This window comes from Peromyscus leucopus, chromosome 6, assembly GCF_004664715.2.
Source record: "Peromyscus leucopus breed LL Stock chromosome 6, UCI_PerLeu_2.1, whole genome shotgun sequence".
NCBI lineage: Eukaryota > Metazoa > Chordata > Mammalia > Rodentia > Cricetidae > Peromyscus > Peromyscus leucopus.
The window spans coordinates 45,880,364-45,893,206 of NC_051068.1; the positions used below are offsets into that span (position 1 = coordinate 45,880,364).

The 12,843-nt window shown below is 43.1% G+C and overlaps 1 protein-coding gene across 1 annotated transcript in view; it reads left to right on the plus strand.

The window, feature by feature from the left end:
- LOC114691717 (IQCJ-SCHIP1 readthrough transcript protein) overlaps positions 1 to 12,843 on the plus strand; it is a 735,800-nt gene that overhangs the window by 150,180 nt on the left and 572,777 nt on the right. The window contains exons 3-4 of the mRNA XM_028867228.2: positions 1,390 to 1,470; positions 10,280 to 10,415. Of these exons, the coding sequence (XP_028723061.1) occupies positions 1,390 to 1,470; positions 10,280 to 10,415 (217 nt within the window). The remainder of the gene's footprint in view (positions 1 to 1,389; positions 1,471 to 10,279; positions 10,416 to 12,843) is intronic.

Sequence of the window (12,843 nt, forward strand, 5' to 3'; positions counted from 1 at the left end):
ACTGGCCTTTGAAGAAACCTAGACACACAAAAATATCAAAGTACAGCATAAATTTTGTCACACACACACATACACACTTTGCATTCGCTTTACAATCAATCAATCCTAGTTTGATTTTCTATTGCTGTCATAAAACACTGACTAAAAACAACATGGGGAGGGAAAGGTTCATTTCAATTCATGGTTAACCATCTGACATTGAGGGAAATCGGCTCAAGGCAAAAACCTGGAGGTGGGGACTGAAGCAGGGACCCTAGGCCTAGAGAAATGCTGTTTACTGGCTTACTTTCAGGCTCATAGTCAGTTACCTTTCTTATACCTCCCGTGACCACCCGCCCAGGGATGGCACTGCCCACAGTGGGCCGAACCCTTCCACATCAATCATTAATCAAGAAAATGCCCCCGCATGCTCGCCTGCAGGCCAATCTGGTGGAGGCATTTTCTCTTAAGGTTCTCTCTAGCTTTTTGTTCAGTTTTGTGTCCAGTAGACAGACAACCAGTCAGCACACCAGGCATGGATCCTGGACAGTGCTACAGATCAATTCTGTAGGTTCAACATCTCAACTGCATTGAGTTGGAGCAAGTATCTCAAGCCTGATGTCAGATCTTCCAGCCAGTGTCTTGCAGGGAGCAAGTAGCAAGCCAGTGTCAATGGGGTTTTCTCAGAGTATAAAATGAACTTCATCGAGCTTTGTATTTCATAGCCACAGTATGACCACAAAGTCTTTTCATTTTCTGATTATTCCAAATAATTTCTTTATATCTTCCCCTTTTGTCATCCACTTCTGTTATTTTGATTTTTTTCCTGATTTATATTATTTCACTCTCAACTTCTTATCTGCTCTACAAAACCTAGCTAAAGACAGTCTTCGTACTGACCAGTGGGCAGCCAGTGAGGGACCACTAGATCCACAGGAAACTGTGACCATGTAGCTCACAACTCATGTTTTCTTCACAGTGTGAGCACAGCAACCACTTACAGGATGGAGGGTAAAGTTCTTGGCAGCAGCATCTTTGGGAGGTGAATAAAGGATAGAAATAAGGAGAAAGCAAGGGGTTAAAATAAGTTCTCTACAAATACCCCATCATTGCAGGGCATGTACTATTCTCCTTGGGTCTTACCCTCTGGGAAGGGCCCACACTTCCTGTTTATTTATCCGAAAGAGGCAGTTTTCACGCCTCAGCTAGGAATGTCTAGTTGAGCAGCAGAGATCACAAGGCTGCAGAGAAAGGCAATATTTTCTTTCTGGAGTGAGGTCACTTACCACCCATCAGATTCTGCTAATAAATCGCCATCGCCTTTTTCAAAACCATGCAAGTTGAAGTATTTTCACTGTAAACAGTGGCTTCCTGGGTTGAGTTATACTGACAAGCTATTTCTCTTTCTAGTCACCCGCTGGCCATGGATGTGGAGAATAACATTGAAAAGTACCCCCTCAGTCTGCAGCCCTTGGAGTCAAAAGTGAAAATGTAAGTCGTTGCAAAGTTACATGAAGCAATTCGTTCTACAGGTGTTTGCATTTGCACTCCTGAACACACTTGGGAGTATATCAGTACAGAACCATACGTTTCTTCATTGCACATCTGTGTGCTGCAGGTCCAGCCAGGGCCTGGGCAAACAACAAAGGTGCCTTTCAGCCCACACTGCCATCTACTGGCAATGCTAGGAAGTATTTTATGGAATTTTCACTCAACTGTTTCTTTGATTTTCCTTTCAAGTCTAGCACATTCTTACTATCATTTTTCATTCTTTCATCTTGCTATTGAAGGTGTCACCTTACATGTATGCATAAACACTGTGTTTTTAACACTCTTCTTTATTCATAATTTCACTCCCACCACCAAAGTTGGGGGAAAACAACCCTTATCTTTCCTGCTCCTATGAAAGGTGGACGAGGCTTCTGCATAGCTTCTCCCACTAAAGACCAGGGTGAGCTCCACCTCCTGCTATAAGTGTAACAATGAGACAGTACTAACCACACTGTGGTGGTATTGTGTTCCCCAAAATATTGTGTACCCTAATAAACTTCTCTGGGGTCAGAGAACAGAAAAGCCACTAGATACTTAGGATAGGCAGTGGTAGCACACACCTTTAATTTTAGTATTCCAGAGACAGAAATCCATGTGTTCAAGGATACAGACAGGCATGGTGACTCACACCTTTAATCCCAGGGAGTGATAGCAGATAACAGAAAGGTATATAAGGCATGAAGACCAGGAACTAGAAGCATTTGGCTGGTTAAGCTTTCAGGCTTCTAGCAGCACAGTTCAGCTGAGATTCATTCAGGATAAGGACTCAGAGGCTTCCAGTCTGAGGAAACAGGATCAGCTGAGGAACTGGCAAAGGTGAGGTAGCTGTGGCTTGTTCTGTCTCTCTGATCTTCCAGTGTTCACCCCAATAACTGGCCTCAGGTTTGATTTTATTAATAAGACCTCTAAGATTCATGCTACACCACACTGCAACATCAATAAAATGAAGCTAGTGAGACCCACCATGAAGCAAACCTTATTATAAAGCAAGTTAGCAACCTTTTAAAGGTATTCTTAAGAAGAGAAGGGAGCTATCAGAATCTCCTGGTGCCACACAGTATCCCGTTCATGACAATTTCTGTGATTCTTTCCCATTCCGAGTCTCTCTCAGAGGCACAAATAAGAATTGCCAATGCTGGTTGGTACACACAATCTTCCTCTCCTCCAGTCCCTACCCCATGCCCTGTTGAAATTCTAAAAAGTTTAACACCCACAGAGTTCAAACATGTCTGAACTTGAGAACCGCAGATCATTTGCAGAGAAGCCTGAGGAAGTCAGTCTGAAGAAGGGTGCCCGGGGGTGTGCAGCTTTGAACAATAAGTCATTGCGGGATTAAAGAATTTAGACAGGAATGGAACGACAGATTTATAATATCCTGCTGAGTGGAGAAAATAGACATCCACAGCACTGCAAATCAGTGCCAGCCTTACTCGTCCTTAAGAGGATCACCACAGTGTGAGCATCCAGCCTACGCTTCACGATAAGCCCAGACACAGCTTCTGAACCAGTCAGGCACCCTGCTAGGAAGTTCTGTGCCTCGATTCCTGATAGAATGAATCTGGCTATGGAACTGCTTTGTGCAAGCAAGCGTCAGTTTCACTCCAGAACCTGCTGGAGTGCGAGCGCAGATTGCCTGGTTGTGAGGAATCTCATTATAAGATGCGGTCCTGTTAAATGAGAAGATGCTGCAAAGGGAAGTTGCTGTATGGGAAAAAAATGAGAGTACATCATTGAATGATAGAAATAAGTTAGGAAAAGGCGTGGTCTTCTTTCTTTAAGTTTTCATCATCTCCAATATGTCAAGGCCGAGGAGTGGGTGCCAAGAGGGGGAATAAGTAGAGAAAAAAACCCAATCTCTGGGTTTTTGAGTCCAGCCAGTGCAGAGAGCTGAGGCCTTATGAGTTTATGTTTGCTGGTTTGATGGAGGAGTCTCAGCTCAGTGAAGTATAAATGAATGCTTTTTATCTCTCCTAATAACTCTGAACCCCATTTCCAGTCACTGGAGGGGATTGAGGGGAGAGAGCTTAATCTTGCCCAATAATGGAATTTGAGTCCTATCAGAGAATTTACTCCAGCTCAGTGAGTTCTGTCTAATCTGGTTATTAAATTCTTAACTCCCAGGACAGGTGGCATATCTTCCCTACACACACACACACACACACACACACACACACACACACACACACACACAGAGAGAGAGAGAGAGAGAGAGGAGAGAGAGAGAGAGAGAGAGAGAGAGAGAGAGAGAGAGAGAGAGAGAGGGAGAGATCATATAGCCCACACCTCCACCCACTCTGTGCCCACCTCCTTCCCCTCCTCCTTCCCCGGTCTCCTTTCTGCTGCAGACTGTTCTGCTTCTTCTGTGCTGAACTACCTGAGGACTTCCAGAGTTTCCTGCCGATGGTGAGCACTCGGGCTTCTAGGTGGCTGTCTCCTTTAAGGTGGCTCCAAGGCTTGGAATCCCGGAGGATGGGACCACGAGCCCTCACACATGCAGACTTTACCTCCTCATTGGCTGTATCTCTTGCTCTTCTAGGCATGTCTTTTGTGACAAGCTTCCCCCAAGACCTTGGCATCCTCACAGGGAGGCCATGTCCACCCTTGCTTCCCAAGGGACAGTGTTCAGGCATAAAGAGAACTAATACAAAGCCTTTGTCTGAGCTCTTAGGGTCACCCTCCAATGTCACAGGTTTTGTCTTAGGGCCTCTGACCTCTGTCGGTGGTGGCAACATAAACATCTGGCTTGTCCCGATGAAGGAGAAGAGTAAGGGTCATTTTATGGTACAGTCTTCTGGAGACATCTCCCTCCTCCCTGATGAAGACGTGCTGTAAGCTTCAGTGCAGGGTATAAACAACTGATGGTGATCCCTGAACCCCAAAGGCGGAGAGAGACCCAGGGTGAGCCGATCTCCGAATATAGAAGACAAGCAAGAAGAGAACTTGTCTCAGTGTGGGCAGCCTGTCCTGTGTGAGTGTGAGCCCCAGCATGGGCTGTGGAGCAGGACAAGATCCCTCCAGTTAGCTTCTCACACTCTGGACATTGTGAAAAGGAAAGCATTTGAAAACAAAACAAAACAAAACAAAAACAAAAACAAAAACAAAAACAAAACCCCAAAGTGCAAACCAGTAATGTAGTAGGGCAAAGTCAGAAGAAACAAGTGGATGACTCAATAGGGGACACAGGGGGAGGGGGAGGGGAAGGGGAGGGGGAGGGGAGGGGCGGGGGAGGGGCGGGGGGAGAGAGATATTCAAGTGTCAACAAAGGCACATTACCTGACTCACAAACACAGCTGTTAAGAGATCATTCTGAGTTTTAGACTTGGATGATCAATAGTCTGTGTCAAAAGGAAAACAATCAGGATCACCCGGGATTCATGGAAGGCATTTAGGGGCAGTGAAAGGCAGGTTCCCCACACAGGAGCAGAAGGCAAACCTCTGTCAGACAGTCAAATGAAAACACCCGGATGAAGGATGCCAGCGCAGCCTGAGGAGGACAGCTGAGCATGCTCTGAGAGGAGGCTAGAATGGCCTGGCCATGAAAGTGTACAACAAATGAATGTCAGAGCCCTGTGGGAAAAGGAGCCACCTCTCAGACCCTCTGAGCAGCGTCCCTCATGTCTGGGCCACAGTTTGCAGGTCATAAGTGATTATCAAGAAATTCCTCCCAATTTAAACTATTACTTATGCTTTGGCAACATTTTATGATAGACAACATATAAATGTATTGAACATTAGTCATTTTTTCATCTGAAAATAATTTGATGAGTTTAGATAACTTGCAAGAAAAAATCTGTTAAGCTTTCAGTATTTGTGAGAATATTTTATAAAAAGTGACACTAAATCACATTGTTAAAGCACAATCTCTGCCTACTTGGGCTAGTTAGTTTAAATCAACTTGACACATGCTATATTCACCTGGGAAGAGGAACACTCAACTGAGGAATCACCTACATCAAAGTGGCCTGTGGGTGCTTGTGGGAGCGTCTTCTTGGTTAATGATTGATGTCAGAGTTCACTGTGACCCAGTTGACTGTGGGTGATGCCAAACCTTGACAAGTGGTCTTGAGTTGTCTAAGAAGTCGAACTGAAGAAGCCAGGAGAAGCAGGTCAGTAAGCATGCTCCTCCATGCCCTCTGCTCCAGGTCTTGCCTCCCAGTTCTTGCCCTGAGTTCTTCTTCTGGCTTCTCTCCATGATGAACCTGTGAGCTGAAATAAACTCTATTCTCCCCAAATTGCTCTTGGTCAAAGTTTTATCAGAGCAACTAAAACATGATTGCGGTAAAAAATGTAGTGTATAGCAGATACGTGGGAAGAGCGGTTGAGAGCACAAACTTTGGAATTTGAGCAACTCGAATTTAAATCCAAGCCCAGCTCTCACCTACCATGTGGCACGGGGAACCCGGGCAGCCCCTGCCTTCCCTTGTACTTTATCCCTAACAGGATCATAATGATTTTCTGTGAGAACATCAGAGAAAACTGTTCAACCTAGTCTAGATTTCCCATCCAAATGTGCCTTTTTCCAACGTCTTTATATGTCCACCTGGTCCTCAAAGCACAGCCTGCGGCTCTTTGAGAATCCAGAAAGCACATTGGTGTGTGATTTGCACGTAACCTGAAAGTATCTGTTATGTCGTTTGTTTTCTCAAACAATACTAGTAGCTTATCCCGGCCTGCTCTATCTGTCAAGGCTGGGGCTAAAGGGTTTGCATATGTTATCAGTTGCCCTCTTGAAAGAATTAGAAAGAAATTTATTATTATATGTTCCTATTGTAGAAGAGCAAAATGTAGGCCAGACTGTTTAGCATTTTGCTTAAGGCCACAGCTAATGAGAAGTAAAACCAGTCAAGAACATCTATCATGCTAAACACACTTCCTTGTGAGGTAGAACTTTTTCTTCAAGCGATTTCTAAAATCAGAAATTAAATTGTGGGAGGAAATTGGACTTGCAGGGAAAGAGACCCAATCCGATAGGCTTCGTTTTCGGTGTTTAGTGCTGTCTTGGGGGAGCTCCCCTCTGTGTTGGACTGCTGTCTCCTTGAGTGACTCATATCAGAAGAATTCTGTCTTCCTAATGAAGAGTGCTGTGTAATGAAGACCCAGGTTGTCTAAATTATAACCTGTGATGGGGCGGTCTCCACAGCCTGTTAGCTTCACCGCCTTCCCTGGGGCTCCTGGCGGACTCCCACCCTCTTTGCCATGTCTTTTCTTCCACCTCTGTCCCCTCCTCAATCTAATTCACCCTCTAGGACCCAATTCAACTCCCAGAACCCCCCAAACCTTCTCTGAGCGTCTCAACCCGCATCTGGAAGCTCTCTCTTCTACTCCTAGGAGTCAGGTTATCTGGTGGCAATGAGGACGGTACCCACTGTCAGGCCCCTGCTACAAAACAGACATAAGTAGACAGACTAAGGTCAGAAACGGAAAGCAGCAAGAGGAAAGAGAGGTAAGAACTGATAGCCAAACTCTGACTTTAAAAATCATTCAGCTTCTGTTACGAATGATGCTTGTATTTTAAGATATAAGAGTGAACAAGATACATTCCCTTATTTCAACCTGTTTTAAAAGCATTCTATTGATAGCATAGTTTAATTTTAAAAATAAAATGTCAAGGTAGTCTATATGGGGTACCCATAATGGAGATTTGTGAGTTGGAATTATGGTAAAGCTAGCATGAGAAAGTGGAGGTTTTGACTGTGGGTGAGGAGCTTCTACGATCCCTTTTAATCCCCTCTCTCAGCATCTGAAGATGGTATTAGCAATGCTTGATATTAGAACATTTTACTGTTTGAAGGTCATGTTAGAGGTATAGTTTAAGGTGAAGTAGTGTTGGATAAAAATACTGTTCTCGGGCCCAGAAACTAATGATATCATGACTGCTCCATTAAAAAATAATAATGTCATAATTTAGTACAATAGCCTAATATGACATAAATGGCTTGTTATTTTTAACCTCTGAAATGAGTTTAAAGGCATTATCCAATCTGCAATGTAGTCTTTAAAACTGTAATTATTAAGATAAAAAATAATAGGGTAATATGCTTTCAACTACATATAATTGTTTCTGTGTATGTGTACAATGACTATAAGTCAGGTGTTCAAAAATAACACAAAGCATACTAAGGAATTAAGAGAGCATAGAAATGTTTTTAATACATATTTTAAAATACTAAATACTTTATATCTTCATACAATTTAAAAGACATTGTTACAGTATTTATCATTGAAAGAAGATATCTATCCACTTAGAAGAAATGAACCCTGCTTCCTTAATTTCTGACTTAAAGAAAATTATCATGTCACCCTCAGGTTCCATAAAACTAAGGGGAAGGGGATGCTTACCCAAGTTCAAACCTTCGCAAATCTCTCACTTTAAGTTCATGCAACATCTTTGGGTCTCTAAAGAGTTACACCGCCCCCTGGTGTTCAACATGCTAAAATGTAACACTGCTTCAAATGACATTTTTATTTTTTTGAATGGTCAAGGTAGGGTTTTTTCCGTTTGTTTGTTTGTTTTTTGTTTTTCCTTTGCTTGCTTGTTTGTTCTTTAAAACAAAGGCTAGGGAAGGATACCTTGGAGTCTTATAAACTCTTGGATGTCATATGGGCCATAAATATATTATTTTACTTTTTGCTTCTTTTAAATGAAACATCTTTTGAGACTTCAATAGTTAGAATTTATCCAACATGCTCCTGAAGTGTTCACTGAACTCTGAAGGACCTCCATACCTTCAGATCATGTGACTCACTAATGACTTCCAAAAGTTTTCAGCACTTTAATGAAGACTGTCCCCAAAGAAACAGTGGGATGACCTGTGGGACTTTAAAGTTCTATTTAAAACCTTAAAGCCAAGGACAAATCAACAAGGGTGCATTTTTGTTCAAGCAGAGAGCAATAAAACATCCTGCAATTACCATTCAGAGCAGAGCCAGAGCTCACTCTAGGGGGGTTGAGCTGTGTGTGGAGGACCCTTGTCTTAGTTAGGGTTTTATTGCTGTGAAGAGACACTATGACCACAGCAACTCTTATAAGAAAAGGAAAACATTTCATTGGGGCTTGCTTACAGGTTCAGGGCTTTAGTCCATTGTCATGGCAGGAAGCATGGAGGTGTGCAGGCAGACAGGATGCTGAGAGTTCCGCATCTGGATCAGCAGACAGCAGGAGAGAGAGAGAGAGAGAGAGAGAGAGAGAGAGAGAGAGAGAGAGAGAGAGAGAGAGAGAGAGAGAGAGAGACTAGACTAGGCTTGAGCATTTGCAACCTCAAAGCCCATCCCCAGTTACACACTTCCTCCAACAAGGCCACACCTAGTAATAGTGACAGTCCCTGGTGACCAAGCATTCAAATACAGAAGCCTATGGGGGCCACTACTACTCCAACCACCACAGCTTTTAAAAAAATCTTACCTTAGAATTCTACCCAAACCACAAGGAGCATAGAACAAGGCCCCAGAAAAGGAATCTGACCTCCAAAGCATAAGCCCCTTGTGATGAAGCTCCATAACTTCAGGATTGGCTTCTGAATCCAAGGCATTGCTTTCATAGTACCTTCTAGAATTTTCCTTGAATATTATAACTCACAAAACCTTAATTAATTAGGAAAACAATAAAGTTCAATAATACGGTGGCATTTTGGGTTCCTGGTATTCACTGGCTATTGAGAATTGATGGTATTCAATTCTTCTTGAGGAAAGAATTCCTCTCTGAGCCAGAGGTATCAGTTTGTTCATATACCAATAACTTTAATGACTCAGCTCACATGGAAGAGAGTAGAAGGTCTGGTGCTTCCAGGAGTCTAACTGGGGTAGTGACAGGTACTAGTTTATCACTTTAGAATACCGAATCCTGCCAGGTGGTGTGCACATCTAAATGCCCAGGAAAATTCCCAGTATACTCGCTGACTACCCGTGAACTCAGACATGTTACTGTCTGAGTTTGGAGCCAGTGGTCCACGAAAAGTTCCTTAACCTTAACACAGAAACAAGACAGGTGCCTATTTTTAGAAAGGCTTTTGTTTTTCTGATATTAACCACAGGTTAAAACAATGAACTGCCTCGAGTGAAATATTAAAAAGCCACCCGATGACCTGTTATTTTGGTGTCTTAAATAGCACAGGGCGCATTCACATAGTCTTCATTACCTTTGTCAACCTACAGCATGTGAAGGAAATGACTGCGGTGTTCTTGTGGGTTTATCCCGGGAGCAGGGCCACCAGCCTGCCGCATCTGGCCATGCAGACACCCTGCCCAGTGTTGGGAATGCTACCTTGAGGTCTGTGTGTGTAGAACCCCAGGAATGTGCTCTGTTGTCTCTACCCAGACCCTAGGCATGGAACAGACCATCTAACGTCATGCATTGAATGAATGAGTATATAATCATCAGCTATTTATTTTTCTCAAAGATGAGAAATTGAAATATTTGGTGTCCCATGAATCAAAGAATATAGTGCCCAAACCAGTTTGACTTTCACTGATGTTCTGCCCCTATCCCCCCTACCCCAGCTTAATTGACTTTTTCAGGCTGAGCTAGGCTAGTCAAGTCTGAGAAAGACACAGTCCAGTTGGTTTTGTTGTTGTTACTGTTTGTTTTAGAATCCAGTCTTGGTAGCCAAAATGTAGCTAAAGCCCAAGTGTTCTTTCTTGAAGCACCATTTATCTTACAGTTTCTCTGTCTCTAAAACCAATCCCCGCCTCCGTGCCCTTCTGAGTCTGTGGGTGATGACTAGCAGTGACATATTGCTGGGTTTTTCTGCAGCATTCAGCGAGCATGGCGAGAGTACTTGCAGAGGCAGGACCCCCTGGAGAAGAGGAGCCCGTCCCCACCCTCCGTCTCTTCAGACAAGCTGAGCAGCTCCGTCAGCATGAACACATTCTCCGACAGCAGCACACCCGTGAGTGTCCCCTGCCAGCTTGCTTGGACTGGCTTGCGCCGCATATGGATTCCCTTGGCTCTGGTTCCGAGAAAAGATGTTGAGATGGTTTGCGATGGGGGGTGGGTCTGTGTCGCTTATTTGCTACATGGGAGCCCAACAGTGAGGCGCTTGACATCTTAGAACTAAGACAAGATTCACAAGCCCAAAATGAACTTGACTGCATCCGTAGAGAGGGGATTTTGTGCGATCTCGTTTCTCTATCACTGAGGTGGGCGCTACCCTCCTCCGCCTTTCTTACGATGTGTTTGCACCGGTATGTGCTTGTGTGATGCTCGTCTGGTTTGAAAGCCAGCTTCATTATTGGGATTAGAAAGAGAACTTTTGAAAGGAATAATTGAAGGTGATTACGGACTGAAGTGGTCGGATATGGGCTGAGTGTGCCCGAGGCTAAATGGGTTACACATGCTCCTTAGGGCTGCCTACTGGGCTCTGGGAAACCTGCGGCATGAGTAGGTGCAGGTCAGATGTGGACAAGTGTAGCTTTCCAGGAAATGCCAGAAATCCAGAGTTTTAACTGATGTCTACCATTAAAGAAGATTTGAAAGGGAAAATGGTTTTTGCACATCGAAATTGGCTCACTGACCACCAGTTAAAGAACACTCGGGTAGTGTATAGGGTTGTGAACGCATCTGCTACAAGCCTGTGTTTTCAAAGCTCTAAATAAAGGAGGAATTCATCATTAGGCACTGGCAAACCGGAGCTCAGTGAGTTTTGTCATTATGATTGTTTATTTACAAGTAATCAATGAAAAGATGAAAAGTTGGGAAGAGGTGATTATTTATATTGTTTTTGTTTGTTTGACTTATTCCTCCGCTACTTTGCTGTCCTGTTTTTTTCAGTCTTACAATGAGATCAGGCAAAAGTTACTTCCTTTGAAATGTGTTCAGAAGACTGCATGGCTTGGCATATTGTCTAATAGTTTTGTGTGGATATGAGTTATTTATAAGAAATAATAAGCTGGTTTTACAGCTGTGAAAGTAGATCTGTTTTCAAAGAACCCCAGAACTGGGTATTTGGAGCAACAGCTCCTTCTCACTGGCCTCCGGTCACTAGAGGGCGCCTGTGAACCACATTGAAAACTGCTGGGCCTCCAGGTTGGACAACATTCTTGATTTATGAGAAAAAGAGAAAGTGAAAATTGAGTCCTTAGGATGCCTTTGCTGTGAATGCCAATAGAAAATGCAATTAAATGATTTGAAGATTCTATTTGAAGGACGGAAACTCGATTTCAGAAACCATTTTGTCTGTGAATTAGGGGTTCAGATTCACAGCCCCTGTAGCGTCTAAAGCAGTGATTCTCAACCTGTAGGTTGCGACCCCGTGAAAAAACCTCTATCTCCAAAACTATTTACATTACGATTCTTCACAGTAGCAAAATAACAGTTATGAAGTAGTATCGAAAGTATTTTTATAGTGCGTGTGTGTGGTCACCACAACATGAGGAACTGTATTAAAGGTCGCAATATTAGGAAGGTTGAGAACCACTGTTCTAAAAGCTCCCAATTCAAGGTGATCAGCTGCCATGCTGAGTCTGGTTATCTATTGTTTGTGTATGTGTGTTCTTTAGCCTTTTTCACTGATACAGTGTTTTAATCGTAGCACCTCAAGTGTTCTGTGAGTAAATGGTGGTTCGTCCATTCCTATGGGTCGTCCTATTTATTTGTGTCTGCTCATGGTGTTGAGCTAGCCTAGCTCCAGAGTTCCCTGAATCCTTTTCTAACAGAGGAGCTTGCCTTATCCAAATGTCTTCTATCAATTGAGTTTTTCATAAGGTATGACAATCTAGTGTCCTCTTTTAGCTCTGTGGGCTGAGGGACAAAGACATGTCTAGACATCTACAAAAAGTAAGAGTCAAACAGATTTTAAAAAATCATTATTGCATTCTACTCTCAGAAAGTAAGCAGAGACTGCTGAGTTCTAATAGAGGTTATTGATTATAATAATGACTTCAATATTAGTGCTGGCAGGCATGTGACACCAACTGTACAAAAAGAAGACATAAAAGATATGTACAAAATATAAGACATAAGCAATACTAGATGTTGAACAGTTTCCAAGCCTCCAGGCTGTCAGGAAGGCAAATATCCAAGACTTAATTGTATTCTCTCAATGTTGGGCATCAAGCCTGTGTGGACTCTACAAGTACTCTACCACTGAGCCCTACAAGGCATTTTTTTTTTTATAAAATCTGTGCTTAGTGGTTTAAAATCAGTAAAGATGGATAAATGTTCTCTTACCTTCCATGATTATCACTGTGACAAAGTCCCTTACAGGAACATTATTATCTTTACATCTTTTGGGGTTTGCAACCCACACAGAACAAAGCAGAAAATGATTTTGATTTGCTTTGAGCCCCCTGCCAGACACACTGCCCCTATATCCTCAC